The 20,495-nt window shown below is 37.1% G+C and overlaps 1 protein-coding gene across 1 annotated transcript in view; it reads left to right on the forward strand.

Moving 5' to 3' along the window:
- The window catches only part of ANOS1 (anosmin 1), a 150,225-nt gene extending 130,005 nt beyond the window's left edge, over positions 1 to 20,220 (forward strand). The window contains exons 10-14 of the mRNA XM_069770443.1: positions 7,320 to 7,414; positions 9,608 to 9,779; positions 10,943 to 11,163; positions 13,894 to 14,035; positions 14,699 to 20,220. Of these exons, the coding sequence (XP_069626544.1) occupies positions 7,320 to 7,414; positions 9,608 to 9,779; positions 10,943 to 11,163; positions 13,894 to 14,035; positions 14,699 to 14,757 (689 nt within the window). The 3' untranslated portion in view covers positions 14,758 to 20,220. The remainder of the gene's footprint in view (positions 1 to 7,319; positions 7,415 to 9,607; positions 9,780 to 10,942; positions 11,164 to 13,893; positions 14,036 to 14,698) is intronic.
- The last annotated feature ends 275 nt before the right edge of the window (positions 20,221 to 20,495 follow it).

Here is a 20,495-nt window from a genome sequence, read left to right on the forward strand (position 1 = left end):
ATGTGTCCTAAGACTGATAACTCACTTTGCTTTTGCTAAACTACTATAAGTAAAATAACACTCGTTATTCTATCATTATTTCTTGTCCTATCATTAGCTTCAGATTGCAAATGTTGGCAAGAAACGCCATGATTCAGAGTGGCATAGAATGGCTCGTGAGCCAATATGTGAGGAAATAAATAAGTGTTACGATGAAGTACTGACTGAGATCATGTTTTGCTTCTCTGCAGTACGCTGAAGTATTCCTTCCCAAACCGTTCTTCAGTCATGCTGTTACTACAATGCAATAAATGCCACGTGGATCACTTTATACTAATCGTGTCTTCAAAACTGAAGCAACTAGCAGTAAATAACACTGCTTCATTTATTCACTTGGATTTGGGCCATATTTAAGCCTTCCCTGCATATTTTTCAGGACCTCTCCAGCAACTGAGTTTTAGCAGAAAAAGTGTTTATGGAAACTTGCATATTGTAGAACTCTGTGTTGACACGCAGAAGAATGGTGGGTGATAAACAGATGAATGCAAGCCTGAGAGAGCAGAAGACACTTCATTATATTCTATTTCAACTCTTTGCGTGATAGTTCTTGGCGTGGAAATACAGGCAGGTTATGCTGCAGAGCAAACACGGCTGCTCATCCTTCTGCCAGAACGGTGGGTTGGAAGCAGCGCTGTGTTATATTATTAGATCCACGGCTGTAAAGGTGTATCAGGGGTTGCATACTGGGAGAAGATAGAGCAGGAACATTTCTTTAGGAAGCTTTTGACTTATACACATCTTTAGGAACTTCAGAGATGATAAAATGTTTTTCTTTATGGAAGGCATCATAAATTTCACCATTTGCCATTGTTACTTTTACATTCACCATAGCATAGCTTCACCATTCAATACAATGAGATAAATAATTTTTATCCTGGATGGTGTGTTGTTTGACACAGGATTTATACAGAGCTCCCCAAAATCATACTATAACTTTGCCATAGAAACGATCAAGCTTGTAGCTACTGAAACATGCACTTCATGTGCCCTGAGCAGATTCTGCCCTGTGCTGTGATATTAAATATAAAATCTTTACCCCTTGCTATAGCCTATTTTTAGTGCAGTAATGCTGCAAGACACATGATCCAGAAAGGAAATGACTTAATTTTGCTATTTTGCTTCTTCCTATTAGTCTAAGACAAAGACATGTTCAAGACTGTCTTTTAACTACAGTTTGTATGGTCATTTAGTGTCTTGATCTTGGTAGGTCCTAAACTTTCTGGCCTGATCCATTAGCTACTCTTAACTATTGAAGTCAACACGACTGTTCATATGCTTAAGTGCTTTGTTGAATCAGGGCCAGAGCGCTTAGAAGCTTGTAAGATCAACCTCCCAGTATGAGAAGAATAACAAAAAGCATGTGGCCAGTCACAAATAATCATTACATTTTGCTGTATGAAATATCAGATTTAACAATATATAATAAATCCAAAGGTTTAGCTGCATGCAGAACAAATTCTTTCAGTAATTTTCTTACTGAATAGCTTCATAGAAATTTCAGTCTCGTTCTGTGGCATTCTGTTTGAAGGTTTGAATGAAGACAGCAGGTTTATGAATGGCTAATTATCTTCCAAACTTTGATAACAACTCCTTTTGACATACAGTTAGCGTATTAATTATATGTATATATTTTGGAGGGAGGCAGTTTGCTGAGATAACTTGACAAACAGTACAGAACACCATTTCCTTTTTTACTGAAATACTCATTTGACATATGCTTGTTATTTATATTAAATTAATACTTTTATACTGCCAGGTAAAGGTTTTCATATAAGTATGTCTTGTTTTATAATCTTTACTTTTTTACCATATTTTATTCTAATGGGAAAATCTGTCAGACACTGCTTGTTAATTACTTCAAATCCTGTCATGATACAGAAATCAGCTTGACGTTACTGTGTTTATTGATGCCAGACATTTTTATTGTAATTAAACCTTAATTTGAGCTGCTGTGGTTGAACAAGTCTGCCCTGAAATCTTGTTTTCCAGCAAATCTCATTTGATTTTTCTTTCTAATAACTTTTTGTAATTTAGTTGCCTGCATAATAGTGCTGTCACAGCTGGCATTAATTGGCATTTTTATACAAAATTGTAGAGACCCATCATCCAACAACCACCCGTCAAACAGAATAATATACAACTACAGAGCTGAAATACTTCTACAGCAGAGACCGTTATCATTATCACCACTTGCCAGGGGTGGAACAGAGGGAAGGAGCCATGAAGTGCTTTGCCCAAAGACCTCAAACCAGCAGCAGAACTGGCCCCGGTTCCCAAAACAGTCTGCTGCAATTTTCTTGCTGTGGATCACAGGAATACAAAGAAATACATACCTCTGAAATCTCCTTACCTGGTCTCCTGGAGTAGTAGTAGGTTGTTGGCATACTGGTAGTGTTGGGTTGCGTGACCAAACTTCACTGCTGTTCCTGCCCGTGCTCTGCCAGTTTTCTAGGTACAAAGCAGACTTCGGTTCCTCATGATCGTCAAGTTAGCACCTTTCTGCAACAATAAATGTAAAATAAAGCAGAAAAAAGTATTTGAGGCAAAGAAAGGAGCTGTCTGCAGTAACATGGTAGAAAAAAAGAAACCACATCAGATGAAATTATGCACATGGCTGGCAGTAATGGAAATGTACAGCAGAACAGAAATGTGGAAAATGTTGGCAAAGATGAGGAAAAGAGATTACTTTTATATTTAGTTTCTTTTCAATATACTGTAAAACTATTTAAACTAGAAATTCCAGCTAGGAAAAGTTGCAGTGTTACCTGGCATTGTGTTGGTGATTTTTCAGAATGGGTCTTGAGCTTCAAATTCTGTGGGGAGATACGAGATTTAGCAAAAATGTAGAATGTGGGCCTAGGGTATTCCTATTAACTGTTGCGCAGCAATGGCTTAGGATATGTTGCAGTACTTTAAGCAAAACTTTTCAGTCTAAGATGCTTAAATTGTCCATATGGACCTGAACTCTTCAAAGTAGCAAACAGATGTATTTGGCATTGACATTAATGGCATTTTGAGCTGCTTTTACAGCTTAAAGATACAGAATAAATGTGCTTCCCCCCCCCAAAAAAAAATCTGAAATATATTTATTTTAAGAAGAAGGGTTTAGGTTGGGGAGGGAGTAGAAAGAAGATAAATCTGGTGAAGAACATCTTCATAAACACAATCAATAGAGACATAGCTTGGTGGAGATAGTCATGTGGAGTTAAAGGCTTTTTTGGGTGAAACATAGGAGGGAGGGAATCAAAACATGCATCTTTTCAACATGCTTTAGAGCATCCCCTGATCAATACTTTTCTAGTTAGAGATTTAAGAGTTCTGTCCAACAAAGTTGGCTGCATACCCTTGTTCAGTAAAACAGCTAAGCATATGTGGAATTTTAAGAACATGCTCATGTGATGTCTCTGTAGGAATGTTTACTTAAGGCTAGGAACTCATTTTATACTTCAGAAAATTTACTTTAAAAATCATAGCCAAAACGATTACCATTAGCTATTAGTTTATTTGGGAGGATTAGTTTTGTGCAACTGTCTGAAACATCAAGAAATCTTTAGCTTGAGCAGCTGAAGGTCATATCCATGACAGTAACTTTACAGGGATTTTTTAAAGTAATTTTTCTGGTTTGCTTTTTATTTTTTTTATTTTTAAGGAAGCTTGAGAATAAAACTAATTGTTTGAATAAGCTGCCTGCTCTAACAGTCCTTTAAAGAGTTCTTACTTAAATGATTATTATGTTGACTAATTTCACAAGCTTAGAGCTGCTGGAATGAGTGCTGGCACTTAGTATGTCCTTCAAGTTCAGTGTTTCTATACAAATATTTTGAGTTCTGGGAAAGATGAATGCTTGCTGTTTGTGCAAGCATCAGTCTTTTTAGTATTCAATGGTAGGCTTGCTAACCATGAGAACAATGAAGTTATAAAGCTTTAAAAAGACTTATAATTAAAAGTACAGAATCAAGAAAACTCCAAACTGTTAGGAAGGAGATTGACAAAAAATATACAAAATATACAAAAAATGTGACATCTGAAATATCGAGGAACCAGACTGAAGGCAGTTTCTTTTCAGTGTTGTGTACCTGTTCTAGAAGGGATAGAAGGGCTTTCTGATAAAACTGGCCAAAATCAGTCCCATTAGATACCGGATATTCTGTTAATATTAACTACTCAAATGACTTTTCAGAAAAAGATGTGGCTGTGGGTTACAGTGTATTAACTTCAGCTGGGCTTAATTCAGACCCATTAGCTTTGGTGGTGGTGGCTGACGTTCAGCTTGCCTGCAGCTTGGATCGCTTGTCCAGTACCTACCACTGAGTTTGTAATAGGCAGCTGAAAACAAAAATCTAAATAAAATTATAGTAGTAATCTCTCTGGGAGAGTGTATATTGCTGAAAGGAAGGCTGGGAGAAGCTTTTCTTTTGCATGTGCTGTAAACACAAAACAAATGCATATTTTTATCTTTTTTTTTTTTTTAATCTCTTATGTGGCTTTTTAGATCATTCCATATGTCTTGTCTCCTTTTGCTTTTAAAAAATTTAAAGATAATTTCTAAACCAGTCTTTTTATTTAATATGCACACTTCATGCATGCGCATACACTTTGAGTTTTTCATGCTTCTAGCTTTATTTAATCACAAAATGTCCCACCTTTCCCTATTTTTGAAAAAGTTTGTCTCAAGTAGGAGCTACTTCCCTATTATATTTCAGTTTTGCAACCCAAATTACTCAGGCTTTAGACCCTAACAGGACAGATTTTTTAAAAGGAGAAAATTGTTTTTATTGTTGTCAATTGTTTTTACATTCTTCTTTTTAACAAAAAACAATTAACGTGCTTATGTTCAAATCTTTTAGATAACAGCAATCACAAAGATGGAGATGAGAATTGAAGAAGTTTTAGTTTTGAAAACAAAATCTTAGGGAAGTCAAAAAGGCCTGTTCTAATGACAAGTTTTGGATAAACTTAGCTGGTTCTGTCATGGTGCATTCCAGTTTATAGCGGTTCGATGTGCTTGTATATATGTATGCAAAAACCTTTTTGAAATAACCTTAATTACATACTCACTGAAAAGAAAGAAAATCCTGTCTTTTCTGTATAGGTTGTTATCAGAATACCAGATGTGAGCACTATCAAGTACAAGATTGATTTGTTCATTTTGTTTAAATAAAAAAAAAGTAAGATTATGTTTATTAAAAACCTTCACCCTACATTTACAGTCCAAGCTGATAGGAGGTGAAATAACAATTTTTTTTAACCCCTTTCTGATTTTCTAGCTCAAATAGAGAGGTTATCAGAAACCACAGCTGTTTAGGAATGGGATACTAAGGGTTTGCTAATGCAGGAGGGGAGAAGTAGGAAGGAAGAAGAGAACTGCCTGAGAGCAGAAGCTCACATAAGGAATGGAGGTGGAGCTGCAAGAAAATCCAGAATTCTACTGTGCCAGGAGCTGGAAATACTAAATAGCTTGCGTTACAACCTATTTAGTTACATTTCTGAACAGAGGCTTAGTAAACCTCTACACTGATCTATCTGGATGCTGACCTGTTGTAAGTTCTTGATGCTTGGGGTTTATCTCTCCCCAGTTGCACCATGTAGTGATATTCCATGACCTACCTGAAGTATGTGTCTTACCCAGTTCTTGATGGCTCGATAATGGCAAGGCTTAATTGCCTTGGATAATCTCTACCAAAGAGAGAGTGAGTTCTTTATGGATTGCAAGTGAAAGTTATTACAAATGAAACTAGCCCATTTGTAGCTTTACAAAGAGCAGTCCACCTTACGTGCAGATAGTTTATAATAATAAGCTGTGATATCAGTTAATATACAATCAATAACAGATTCACTGTGGTTAATTGGCACAGAGTATACATCATTCATATAGCATGACTAATATAGCAGCACAAAATTTCCAGGTCCCAAGAAGCTGGGTGTTTTGTTTGTCCCAGGAGAGGGGTGCAAGCAGGTGATAGGCAATAATTGAGTGAAATGGGAGAGATGAAAACCTACTTACAAATGCACGGTGAGTTTGTGTCTTCATCCAATAGGCTCATCAAGTGGGAAAGCTCAGGAATTAAGAGGCAAGTGAAAGCACATCCATTTCTTTCTTTATTTTTAAATGAGAGGGAGCAATCAATCACAAGGCAGCAAGTTATTTCTTTACAGATTTCTTTTTGAAAAAAATGCTGGGTTTCCAAAGAAATCACACAACGAGTTAGCATACACGTTGTCATAAAGTTAGCTGCTGCAAAAATCTATTTCAGGGAGCTTCTAATCAGTCTTTTTACCAGAATACCATATGAGCTAGTTTCAGACACTACTTATTTTCTCTTTACTTTACAATCCTTCCCTTCTGCGTCCAAATTGCTCATTGCAGTCTAATGCCAGATCAGCCCTTAAGGCGTCAGAGGTATTTGTTTTCCCTCCCAAAACCCACAGTCAGGCACTTGGCATTAGTGGCTATGTCATACCAAACTAATTAATAACAACAGACATATTTTGCATCCCCTGTATAAGTACAGAGGAGAACTAAATCCAGGAAAATGACAGGATGTATTTGTACTACCTGGTGAGATTTTCTTCTTTTGTCTAATTCTTTATTGCCCTTTATTTTGCTTCCTTATGTAATCAGTATTCAGACAAGAAGCTAGAAGAGCTGGGAATTGGTTGAAAGCTTATACTATTGATACTGCGGCAAGTTTTGTCACTGATTTAAATGGGAGCAAAGTCAAGCCTTCGGTATTACTCGTAACAGCAAGACTAGAATTTTATTTGGACAGATACTGAACAGGTCTTATGATATATTCTGAAAGGAGAAAGCTCAGGGATTTACAGACATTTTCACATATCTTCAGACACAGATTTCTCAAGCAGTGGCAGGCAGCAGTATTGTAATGCTCTGACAATATAAAAAGTCACAGGCAGTTGACACAGTCATTCCCATCATTTGCAAGATGTTTAGAAGTAGCAGCATTGAGTTGTTTTTTTTTTTTAACACTCAATTTAAGTGCTTGATTTTTTTTTTAAATGTCAGCAGTATATACTTACATAGCCGAAAATGCCAATTCACTATTTTTAAATTTATCTCCATTAGCTGATATAAGGTTTAAAATACGTATGTGTATAATATTTTCTGCATTCTCATAAAGGATGCCTAGGAACAAGTGAGGAACTACAAACTCTACAATACTTAAAACTCCTTCTATTCTTATCCAGAGAAGCCAGAAAAGTTGCAATGGTGAAAGGATAATTATAATATATGTCTTTTCCTCTCTTTTTGTATCAATTAGATATCAGCATGAATCAATTCCAAGTCCACTGGTTACTGGAGTCCTGTGCACGCAATGACACCAAAGGACTTGGGAAAGTAACAGAGCTGGCTCATGTAAGTCTCCATTCAGCCTTCTGCTTGACTCTGAATAGCTTCTAAACAGCAAAAGAAAGGATGGTTCTGTAATATAACACAGTATGCTTTACACCATGTTTTGCAGATAAGTAAGACTGTTTCTTTTTTATGTTACTCTTCAGCAAAAGAAGAATAATGCTTCTGGACTGGTTTGGGTTTTGGTTTTTTTCTTTTTTAGAATCCACACTAGAATAAAATCTTTTTTTTTTTTTGGTGGTCTTATTCAGAAAACAAGAGCAGGCAAACAAACTTCTTAGCTAAGTACTTAGATATTTCTACAGCATACAGAACATGGAGCTTTATCTATAATTAGTACTGTAGGACTCTAGCACAGTGCAAATACTGAACAGTAATAATAGTAATTAATAAACTAGGTTTTCTTTTAGACATGCAGGTGGGTTTCACAACCCTGAGGAGAATAATAGAATAAGAGAAAAAGGCCGTAGGTGAAAAATACTAGACATTAAATCTGGAAGTCAGACAGGTATCAGGTAAGGAGAAAAGCTCTATGTAACTACATGTCAGCCCAAATATATACTGCAGTGGCAGTTCTTCGTACCCAATTTGTTGGCAATCTAGTGTCATCTGTCTCTGTGACACATTATTTGAACAACATAGTAATGTGATTGGTGCATCGCAATTGATTTAGTGGGTTATGGAGAAAGGAAGGAGTCACAATTCACCTTTCCTTCTTACCCTGACCTATACTACCGGATCATTTCAGTGGAGTTAACGACATGTAAAAGTAGAGTAAATCAAAAGACATCATTTCTCCCACAGGAGGCTGTTGGCTTGTAAGATTTACTGCTTCCTGGGGTCAGCAAAGCAAATATTAGAGGTGGATTAAAAAAATGATTGTGACATTGTGTTATGATCAGTCCCAATATTTCAAGTTATGCACACTGAAGCTAGGAGAAAGTTAACATTTAAGAAGTTTATTTCCACTAGAGGTCAGGAAAGACTCTTTGTACATCTGCCCAAATGCATTGTGGGATTAGTTCATTTATTTCCTCTCAATCATCGTATGGTAATTGGTCCAATCTACTTCGGGAAACTTTCTTTTGAGGCAGAAAATAATTACAAGCAAACAGAAGAAGGTGGATGCTATGAAAGGTTTGGTGCTGGATATGATAGATCAAGGTAGATAAAGGCCTTACGTTTCCAGCGTTGAGCATTTAGGCTCTGTCACAAAAAATAAAAATAGTCCTGTCACAACTTTAAGGAGGTGTCAAGCCTGTTAGAGCACTCTTCTGGCAGGTGGAAGGCGGGGAGTCAAGTCCCTTCTCAGCCCAATGTCTATGTCCTGTCCAAAATGACCTTCAAGTGAAGGTTAGACTAATCCAATTTTGGATTAGAAAAACAAAGGGAGTTATGGAGAAGAACGCTGGAAATTAGTGATTCTGAAGGAAAGTAAAGATCTAAAGGGCAGTGAAAGACTTTTGACCTTAGTCAGTAAGGTATTATTGGACAACTTCCCGGAAAAAGAAAACCCGAACATTTTTTTCTCATATATGATTTGGGCTAAAGCTTTCAGGCTGTGATTTTCAAAAGTACTTTAGACAACAGTAAGAATTTAGCAGGACACTTACACCTTGTGTAAAGTTTTCTTCTCCAGTCATTGGCTTTAAGCAGAGACTTGTGCTTTGTAGTTCAGCTGTGGAGCTTTTCTTCCTGATAAGAAGGTAGAAGTAGTTAATGTACTAAAGCGGAAAAAAATGGATCCATAATGCCATGCTGGACTTTTAAAAAGTTAAATGTAGATGAAGCCTGTCATTTACAGCAGCTTAGCTCAGCTTTCTTACATTTATTTAATTCGATTAATATTTACATCCTCACATTGCTACCCCCACTGCCATCATGTCAGAGAGACTGTTCTAAATGTTAGAAGCCGGTTGCTTTGATGCAGCGTGGCGAAGGAACCGTGTAGAATTGAAGGACATATCCAAATACCATGCTAATATATTTTACTACTGAAAATAATCATGACATAGGCAATGTTTGCTTTGTTCTCTGAGTAAAAGCCATGTTGGCGTGTGTTAAGCATATCAGGAAAATACTTTATTGGAGAAAATTTTTCATCTTCTGCCAACCTTATTTTTCAATTCCTTTTTTTTTTTTTTTCTCCTAGAGGTCTATTTGCAGCATGTGATCTTTCTGTTTTTCTTGTTGTAGGAAAACTACATGATTCTGAAGGACCTGTCATTTTCATGCAAATATAAAGTAACTGTTTTGCCTGCAAAATCTAAAGGTCGTTTTAAGGCTGAGAGTATTTTCTTTGTTACTCCACCTTGCTCTGCATTTAAAGAAAAAAACCACAAGCACATTAATTGTCCTGCTGAAGGAGGTAAGGCATGATCTGGAGAACTAGTAAAATAGTTTCAAACGCATTTCTAATCACCAGAAAAAAAAAGTCTTTAAAAGCAATTTTTAAATGGGAAATGAAAGATTCAGAACAAATAAAAATATGACTAATGCTTATGTGAAAAATCAACTAAAATACAGAGCAATATAGATTTTGGCTAGTATATTCCTGTTTTGTCAATTAGGTGGTAATTTTAGTGGGCTGTTTATAAACATGATGACATTTGTTACTACATAGTTTTTATTTTTGTAAGAAGGAGCAGTTTCCCAGTTATATTTATTATAATGATGGATGATAACTGTAAACATAATTATGCTGGCATGACCCATCTTTTGAATGTTTTGCTAGTGATGCAAGCTGCTTTTTCAGTTTGAAGTTGTTTAGGTTAATTCTGCTCTCAAATAATAAAGGCACTCATACCTTCTACAGCATTGCCACAATGGTAGATATAGCTAGAGGGTTATGGAAATTGCGGAATTATGGAGATACTGGTTGGAAAGGACCTCTGGGGTCAGCTAGTCCAGCTGCCCACTTGAAGCAGGTTAGCCATGGCTTTGCACCCCAAGGGTACTCCCACGCTCCGAGGATCACCTCACCATTTTTTGGTGCCTTTTCCTCACTACCCTTCCTGACAGTTTCCAGCATTACAGCTTTCCTGGGCAACTGCAACTCAGGCATATGTTTCCCCTAATGAGAGTGCCCCTGTTAAACTTGTACTACAGTTTTAGAGCAAGAATTTTGCTTTTTGCCTGCATTGTGGAGTTCTGCGCTATCCTGTGTGTTTTCTTGTGGTGCTGAAACTGAAAATCAGAGCTCGGGTATTCTGAAATACAGAGGAGCAGGAGGATGGCTGCGGGTGAACGAGGCACTTACTTACTTATATCTTTACATGTCATAGGCTTTCCTTTCTGTCACCTGCAGCTGACAGCGTTTGATCTGAAGTTTGAATTTCGCCCAAAATGCCAATGGAATATATCAAAGATAGGATTTAGTTAACACTGAAAATGCGATGCCAGAAAGCTGGCGGGATCGTGGGTAACACCAGAAAGAGAGCTCTGTCTGACCTTGATTTGTGGAATTAAATGAACATTATTGACCATTACCTCTGAAAGTTTAGCTTATCTTTTTGCTTTCCAAATTTATAGTGCCGGTTCTACCCAAAGTGTTGGCCAAACCCGAGAATCTCTCTGCGTCTTTCATTGTTCAGGAAGGTAACATCACCGGTCATTTTTCCTGGAAGATATCTAAGGCAGACCTTCACCAGCCCATGACAGGGTTTCAGGTCACTTGGGCAGAAGTAACCACAGAAAGCCGGCAGAACAGCTTACCCAACAGCATCATTTCACAGTCGCAGATACTGCCAGCAGTAAGTTGGTTGTTACTTTCCTTTGCTAGCGGCTTCATAAGTGTGTGCGTACGTGGCCTATTTTTAATGTTTAGTGGCGATGCAGGTGTCGCACATCGCGTTCTCTGGCTCTGCAGGCAAGTTGGAGCAGGAACTGCTTAATTTTTCCTCCTTGCTGGAGCTACAAAGCACAGCTACTCTTCCTGATGACACATCAAACATTTTAATGAGCACAATTGTCAAATTAACAACCATTGTCTGAGAAATGCCTGAAGGGAGGAAAAGATCATCTGTGTGGCAACAGATAGTTTTTATTTTCTTTTGATGATCAGGCTGTTCAACTTGGCAGTTACTACGGTTTTACTAATTATTTGGTGTCCAAGTTGATGGATTTAAGAGAATTTCTCTTCCTTTGAGTCACTCATTGCTCTAAGAAAAATAAAAATCACTTCCCCCTCTGCTAATACGCACCATTGTCTGATGGACAAACAATTTAAAGGAGAACTAAATTTCACTGTTTATTGAAAGGATGAGAACTGACAATTTGAATTCTTCCTCCTATTTAATTTAAAATGGCCTTTGCTGTTTCAGTTCCTCCTCTGGCAGAGGCAGGTGAAGAGCACTTCATTCAGGCTCTGCTGCCAGACCCACCAGAGTCAACAAAAAGGCTGAAGCAGCTGGACTTGGTCCAGTCTGCTGACAACACTGGGAGTCTTTCCATTCACTTAGGGAAATGGATCAAGGCAATTGTGTCTAGAGCAGAACGGGCTGAAAATCTTTTCACGTTTGTTGCATCAAAGAATGCGTAAAATGTTTTGTTGGACACATCTTACATCCAGCACATTTTCCACAAATCCAAGACAAGGTTCTCACCATTCTGTCCTAATTCCTAGCAGACTGCCCTAGGGCCAGGGCACCTGTGTTTCAAATCCTGTTGTTCTGGGGGAGAGCAACAGAATTGACCGCAGAAGCTCTAAAACTATGGGGCAAGCTACCCCACAGCGTGCAGAGTTGTTCTGTTACAGCTTAGTGCAGACTCGGTGCGATCCGCACGGATTCACTCAAAGCTCGACAACAGTCCAGAGCAGAAGCACAGCGCAGATACCGCCTTGGTCTCTTCAGCAAGGGTTACCTTGAAGTGGTTACTCAGTCACAGAACTTTGGCAGCAAGCAGCCACTTTAGCACAATAATAAGCAAAGTTACAAACCACGAGATGTTGATTTCCACTTTGGTTTTCGTCTTTTTTTTTTTAGGAGCAGGTGCATGTTTTCTTCAGAATTTCTATTCCTTTTTCTTAATCTTTTGGTCCAGTTAGGTCTGAAATATATGTAATTTAATTTTATTTTAATAAAGTAATTATTTAATTCTTTAATTCTTTATCTTTTTTTTCCTCTGGTTTCACTACCATAGAGCCTGGAGATTCCTTTTATTTAATTATCTGTCACTATGTGTATCTGTCTATTTATGGCAACCGGTTACCTTGCAGAAAACTCTGATTTGAGTTGAAACAGTATCTTGCACCTCTCAGAAACCACCAGAATGTAGGATATTTTACGGTGAGGATCATTCACTCATTCTTGTTGGTAGCCTCTGACTGATAAAAATTTAATAATTACACAACCAGGGCTGAAACGCATAGGTCCCAACTGCAAGAGGAGTGCCTGAATGAGCAGAGTGTTTGAGCGTGATGCACGCACTCCTCTCTCTCCTACCCATTCAGTATTTTATAAGAGGTGGAACAGCTTCAGCAAGGTCTATTAAGAGCAGCCCCATCTCAGACTACGTGCCAACTTGGCAGTGAAACTATATGTTCCCCCCCACCTTTTCTCTCTCTCCTTTCCCCTTTACTGTCTGCTCTGGCAGTAACAGCAAATTATCAGTTATTCCCACAGCTTGCTTAGGTCTCCCTGCATGGCCAGGAATTTGCAGTGCCAGCCAAAAGAACTTGCCCTCCAAATTTCTGGCTAGCCCAGCCTGGCTGGTGGCAGGAGCAGAGCGTGCCCGCACTGTTCGGTGTCACTGCCCTGCTGGCCGCTTCATGAGACTGGGCCTTTTCAGTTCAGAATGGGATGAATCAGGACTTTTGATTCCTTAATACTCTTTAGTCTTTAGCCAGATGTATTCCCATTTGGGAGCACTTATAAACTTACTCTGAAATTATTTTGCACAGGTGTAAGTGGCCACAAAAGGTACAGAACAGTGAAAAGTGAGTGCGTCATGCCAGAAATGGGATTAAGAATAGAAGACAAATTCTTAGAGTGTAATTGGGACAAATCTGCTGAAATCAGTGTAGCCACACTTACTTTCACTAGCTGCAGCAGGGGCCTCAGGCCTGCCATTAGTTAATTTACCAATTAGTAGAATTCACAGGCAGATGCAAAATAAAAACAAGTTTATATAATGAACAAGTTTGTTAAAAAGAATGATTCGGAAGTTACTTTTTTTTTGTTTTAGTGATGAGCACATCATCCATTTTACAGAACACTAAGCAACAATTTGGACCTGTTACACTTGAAACCATAACATTATGGTAAAAAAGTCTGCTCAAAGGGGATGGCAAGCAAAGCATTCGAAACAAACCCTCTCAACAAAGTGATGCATATGTTAAATCCTTTTAACAGAATTCTAAGAAAATAATTTCTGGGTGCTGAGAGTGCCAGAACTTGTTTAAACCAGTGATTTGTGTGAGTAGAGCAACCGTGTTTTATTTTTAGATGCTCTGAGAATTAATGCGATTTATTTATTTTTAGGATCATTATGTACTTACCGTGCCCAATCTGAGGCCATCGATGCTGTACCGCTTGGAAGTTCAAGTGCTGACAACTGGCGGGGAAGGGCCAGCTACAATAAAATCGTTCCGAACACCCGACCTTCCTCTATTTTCACCCCACAGTAAGTACTACACCGTTTTGACATGTGGTTACGTGTTACAAAACTTCAGTCCTCCACATATAAACAGTTTGCTCGAGACTTTATTGGTTCCAGTAGCATTCCATAAACTTAAGATTCCCCCCGCCACCCCATGATGGTCCGTCAGCAATGATGGAAGCGAATGCAGTCTTTCTCTCATTTAGTTTCTGTGGTCTGACGTTGGCCATTCATCCCACCACAGGTCTTTGGCTTATGCCTATAGTGCTTGGGATTCAAATTTGGTCTGTCCTCCAGGTGCTACCTAGGCCTGGGATTCCTTGGCTTTCAAGATTAGATTTTTCTGGGTGCATACAGCCCAGCACAGCTAGAGCCTGATCGTATTTCTAAAGCAATGCAAACCTCCTGATGGCCGTTTCCAGCATTTTATGTGTTTCTGAAAAGTACAGCTCAGTGTTGCGAAGCCCAGTAAAAAATACAATGAATTAGTCCAAGATTCATCTGCTTGAATCTTTTTCTCCGTTCACAGTCCCACGAAAGTTGTCTGGACAGAACATGCACATAGTTGTCAGCACAGGCAGTTCACTTATAAGCTAAAGGCCTCACGAAGCCTTTTTAGCATGGATAAAGGTTGGTATTACGTATTCAGGGTTTGATATATGCGTATTTTCCTATTTTTTTGTTTAGGACCTCATCTGAAGCAACATCATCCACATCACTACAAGCCACCCCCAGAGAAATATTAGACTGTTTGAGATGATTATACAAATAACTGAGAGAAAAACTGAGCTCCCAAATAAAGGCTGGAAAAAGGCACATCTGCAGGAGCAATGAACCCAGTTTTCCAGTGGAAGTTACCAACCTGTACGATCTGTACCTACTTCTCTGTAGTTTAGCCATGAAGAATTGTATTTGCACCAAGACCAGGATGAAACATAGAGCACGTATCATTTCACTACCACCACTATTCAACAAACTGAAGATCGCATCCAACTCTACACCTGTGAGAAAATCAGAAGTGTGTTCATTATAATGCTTTTGTATTTCTATGTTTAAAGTAGATTGAAACGGTGCGGTGTATGCAGTTTTTCTCTTAGTGACTTCAATGTTAATATTTGCAAGGTTGTCCTGTGATGTATACATACTTTCGAACACTAGAGACCATGTTCTCGTCAGCGTGTTTAAATGATCTATTTTACTTAAAGCTCTGCCTGTCACCAGTTTAAGGCCTAGTGTATTTTGCTATTAAAGAAGATCTCCATATGTCTGAAATAGGGATGTATGTAAAATAAATACCGGTAGCAGAAACCCTACAATAGTCAGTTTTTAATAATTGCAGTATCACCACAGAGGAGGAGGGTGATATCTTTGTATCACCCATCTGTTCTGAAGTGGTAACGTTTTAGCATGTAGATCTTCTATTAATGTAGTTAATAGCTAAAAAATATACAGGGTAGATGTACCATTGTAAAGAAACAAAAGGCAATTAATAGAATTGTTGAAAATTAACGGCAGTTAATACAATTACTTGACAAGTCGTGGAAGAATGACTTTTAAAATCCCACTTATAATTTTTTGGTATATTATATTTCAAGGAATAATAAGATCTTGAAAAGAAACACCATTTTTCGAGTTAAAAATCTGAATAGTTAACATTAACATTTTAGAAACTGAAATTCTGAGGCACATTTATTATTCAAGTAGCCTTAGAGCTACTTTTTGGCTTTGTATTTTGATGCACATATTTCTTTTCCCCATGGATCTTTTGAACAGAAGGATGGATATATTGTCTCTATTCTGCTGTTCTGCTTACAGAAAGAATTATGTGACAATATTCTGGCATCTGGAAAACATTGGCTTATAGTTTATTTGAATGCATTTTTCAAATTTAGACAGAAGGGTGCCCTTTTTAACCATAAGGGAATTCATATTGCCTTATTGTGCAATATAAACTGTCTAGAATAATTTGCCACACAGAGAGACATACCTCGATAATAAACAGAAAATGCTTGGATTTATTATCGAGAGGGTGGAAAATATCTGCCAATAAACGTCCATACAAATACTCGTAATCAGCTTCTAAAGTTCAAGATGTTCAAAGTGCTCCTGCGTTCCTTGGCACCATTTCTGTTCCTCCCTAAATCATGATATGAGGCTAACGTACCTCAAACACTCCGGAGTCAACCTTGACAAGGTGGCCGCTTTTCCTACCAGCAGATGCTACAGCCTCACCTGTACTTCGTATTTGCCCGAGATACTCAGTGAGAGCAGCTCAGACATTAAGTGGTAAATCTATTTTCCTGCTCTTGATGACAAACTGCTTTGTGGAAAAGCAAATATGAAGAAAAGAAATACATACCTGAAACTGAGGATCAGAGTTATGTTTATCATAGTAGAGCATTCAGAAAATATTCAAATACACTTTGTCTATACTGAAGTTTATAGCCTTTTTTTTCGTGTGGGTTGATACCACAGGGGGTAAAGGAAACTGAGGTAATTTCTGATTATTTGCTTATTCCAGTTTTTCTACATTTCTACCTTTGGTTTTAAAGGGCTGGTTTTTTCCATTCTCTTTCTGCTTTGCGTGTTGTCTTTTTTGATATGCACTCAGTGACCAAGAACTTTTCCAGACATTTTCTATTGCTCTGTGGTTTGGGCCTTTAACAGTAGTTTTAAAAATATTAAAGGCTATGGTGCTTTTAATTCCTTCCTCTAGCCTTCTGTCATCTCCCCTTTTCCAAAGTATATTAGCAAATAAAGGGATGAACTCTTCTTCGTAAAATAGTATAAAGGTTTATGTTCAATTTTGACAGAAGGCCAGAGTCTCGGAGGTTTTTGTCAGGATGGAAATGTTTCGTGTGTACAATTCTCTACAAAGAAAACACAGTTTGAATCAGACCGGTGTGCAGCACTGCTTCGACATTTAGATTGCGCAGGGTGTAGGTAGGGATAGAAGTGATTTCCGTGGTGTTTGCTGAGAGCAGGAGTCGGTGGGATCAGGGCAAGTAATTACCTCAGGCTTCTCTGAAAAACTCTGTCCAAACCTTTCAATCACAGTCTATTCTAGTTATGCTGGAGCAAATCTGGAGTGACTTGAGTAATGTTAATGAAATTACGTTTTGTTCATAGTGACATGGGAAAGCATAGAGCATGGATGTCGGTCTTTATTATAATGATGCAAAATCTGGCTTGGAGATAAACTGGAAGTTAGCATCCCTGAGTGATCATACCCTTAGTCTTGGTTGCTGAGGGGAAGCCTCGTTCTTCTGAAATGAATCAAAATGGTTCCTGTTTGCTGATGCCAGTCTTTTTGAAGCATTCAACTTTTAAAAGTAACAATGTACTTTTGAAGAACATGGAGAGGTTTTCTCTTTTCAAGCAGATTCTGGAAATTAAAAAAAAAAGTTGATAAAGTAGAATTGTATTGAAGAAGTGTATTATATAGAGTCCACTAAGATGTAAGTTATTTTTTTCCTTCTACGAATCAGCTTATCATCTCACCTTTCAAGTCACCCTCCAGATCAAAAATGAAAAATACAAGGTCAACAAAGTTCATACGTGGATGTTAAATTCCCAATTATGAGTGATTTCCTGATTATTCTTTGAAATTAGCAGTACAGATTTGAAGTCGTTAGTGCCTAATTCGTAAAGACTTGTTTGCTGAACTGTACAGGGTATTGTCCTAATTTACTAGCCTAAGTCACATTAAACATTTAATTCAGCAGTACAGTTGTAGTTTACCGCTTGATTTACTAGTTACAGATTTATTTTCTCTAATGAAGTTGTGTAATACAGAGCTAATATAGATATTGGGATGTTTTTAGATACTCTGCACCTTTACACTAATGTATTATTTGCTATGTACGATTCTGATGGATTTGTCAGTTGACTTCAGGATGCATTTTGTTTATCTTTATTTCTTAAAGGAGAATTATAAGATTATGCCATTTTTGCTAACTGCTTTGAGAAGAGGATTTTTTTGCTGTTCATTGGTCATTTTTGTTTAAAAAGAGAATGGTTTGTTCTTATATATATCTTTTTGACCATTTTTTAGTTGTTTATAGAGCAGGAGGAATTCAAATAAGACAGAGCTTGTGCTGTATCATCTATGTGTATCATCTTGGATATTCGTTAAGACAGTAGCACATAGGCAATAAATAAGAGGTTTGACTTCTGAAATGCTGAACATCCTCAACTTAGTGGCTTCAGAAAGAGCTGAGGACATGGTGTGGCAATGCTAACATTGACATTAATGTTTGGCATGGTCACACACAAAGTCAAAGAGATACTCATTGCTAATGTGAATGGGAATTTTACCATTGGCATTAGCAGAACTGTATAGAAAACTTAATACTGAGTCAATTTATTCCACACTACTTTCATCTCCACGCTCCCAACTGGAGTCAGGGAGAGTTTCAGATAAGCAGGCCCTGATTCAGGAAGGTATGCAGAAAAGGAAACTTCCGTTTGCACAGAAGAAGTCAGTGGGATGGAAATAAACCTTTGCAGTTAAGAATGAGCTTTAGTAATGCCTTGAATAAAGCATGGATGTCAAACTTTGCTTGAATACTGTCTTAAATCAGGGCCTTATAGAACCAAGTGTGGGACCCAGACAGTTCTAAATTCTGTGTACAACACCATAAAAAATTTTATTTTTGTCTTGTGTATATGTAAATGTAGTTGTGATATTGACTTATTTATTAATTCATTTTCTTATACTATGTGCCAAGTATATTCCTATCCTTTTGATCAGTACCTGTGAACATCAATTACTAAAAATAATGTTATGCAAACTTGTGCATTGTAACCAGGAATATGGTGCTAATAAGCTGTTGCATGTAGTGTTAAATAATTAAGAAAACCCTTTATTTAAAAAATGTAAATGGATACCTGCAGATGTTGATGATTATATATGGTTTTGCATGCCAAAACTCATTGTTCAGTTGTGGGCATGAAATGTAACGACTGTATTACCTCTACTGAATATATTAGTAAGGTACAATTTACAAAGTAATTAACAGAGCTCTATATATAAAATTTTTCCTTTTACTTAATTATATTGTAGTAGAGGTAACAGAACTGCTTCTCTGTTACCCAAATTGGCTGTAGAAATTATGTTCCTATAACACTCATTTAAAGTCAATATTTATTTATGTATGTAATACAAAAAGATTGGTCTTATGTGTTTGTCCTGTTATTTAGAGAAAAAAATACACTTCTTGTAAAAACAATTTGTAAAAAAATGTAAATGTAAATATGAGTCTGATTTCTTTTACTCACTATTTTCATGTTTAGAATTTGTACATACTGTTTAGGTAATAAACTATCCTACATCAAAATCTTGCTACATTATCTCCTCCATACAGAATTTATAGTTTTGTTTTTCTTAAGTTAAAGACATAGAGTTATCTAAGAAAAATCAGTGTCACAACAAGTACCTTTGCTACACCTAAATTTCATTGTGTATCAAGTCATACCATTTTATCCTACATTTACTACAGCATTTTGTTTTGTTTAGAAAGTGATCAAAATAATCTGAAAATAAATTTAGATATCATTTGAGTCTTTTAAATTCAAAAGCAATCCTTGAAGTAAAAAATCACTCAAGAACTTGCCATCCCTTTCTTTGTTTTAATGGGATAGTTCACAGTGAAGATTTGTTCACCCTTTGTAATAGTAACTTAAAATAATTAAACTGTTGCTGGATCTAATGTCAGTGGCCTGATCCTGCGAGTCAAGATGTTCATGACTGAAACTCGTGGTGAAATCTATGTATACACCAGATTTGGAGTATTTTCTATTTTAAAAGGCAGTATCCCATGATTTAAATTTTATATTTTTAATAAATATAAATATCTGTCTTAGAACAATCATTTAACTGTTTCAAATTATCATAGATGTGCTATCATTCTCAGGGATCGTATCTTTAGTTCAGGGATGTGCCTTTGACTTACTCTTGACTTACCTAATAAACATTTAGATTTTGTTAACTTGAACGTAAACTCCAAAATTTCCTGGTATTGCTTCCTCATTAGAGTAACTGCTTAAATTTGGGGGTTTGGTTTTCCTTTTCCATAAATGGATAATATTTAGAAAAGCCCATATAGTTAAATTTCTTTGCAAGTTGGACTATTTTGGTGATATTTGCCATTACGGTTCAGTAAACCCAGACAAGAATGATATATCACCGTGGATAGGTAAATTGTTATCATAAATAGTTGAAGTGTTCTATACACTGTAATTTGAAAGAGCCATTCGTTTTTTCTTTCCATAACTCGAAATAAATGTTTTATTCAACACTGAATTAAAAGAGACAATGACCAGATGATGTGAATCATGTGAAATAAAGCAAATTTGCTATATGTTGATCATTTTGGTTTGGGGTTTTGTGGCTCGTGCTTCTGTACAACTTGGCTTTTGTGCATCTAAAACCGGAATGCACTCAAAAGATTCCACTTCATAAGAAATGTAATACAATGAGAAC

Source organism: Haliaeetus albicilla, chromosome 25 (genome assembly GCF_947461875.1).
Source record: "Haliaeetus albicilla chromosome 25, bHalAlb1.1, whole genome shotgun sequence".
Classification (NCBI taxonomy): Eukaryota; Metazoa; Chordata; class Aves; order Accipitriformes; family Accipitridae; genus Haliaeetus; species Haliaeetus albicilla.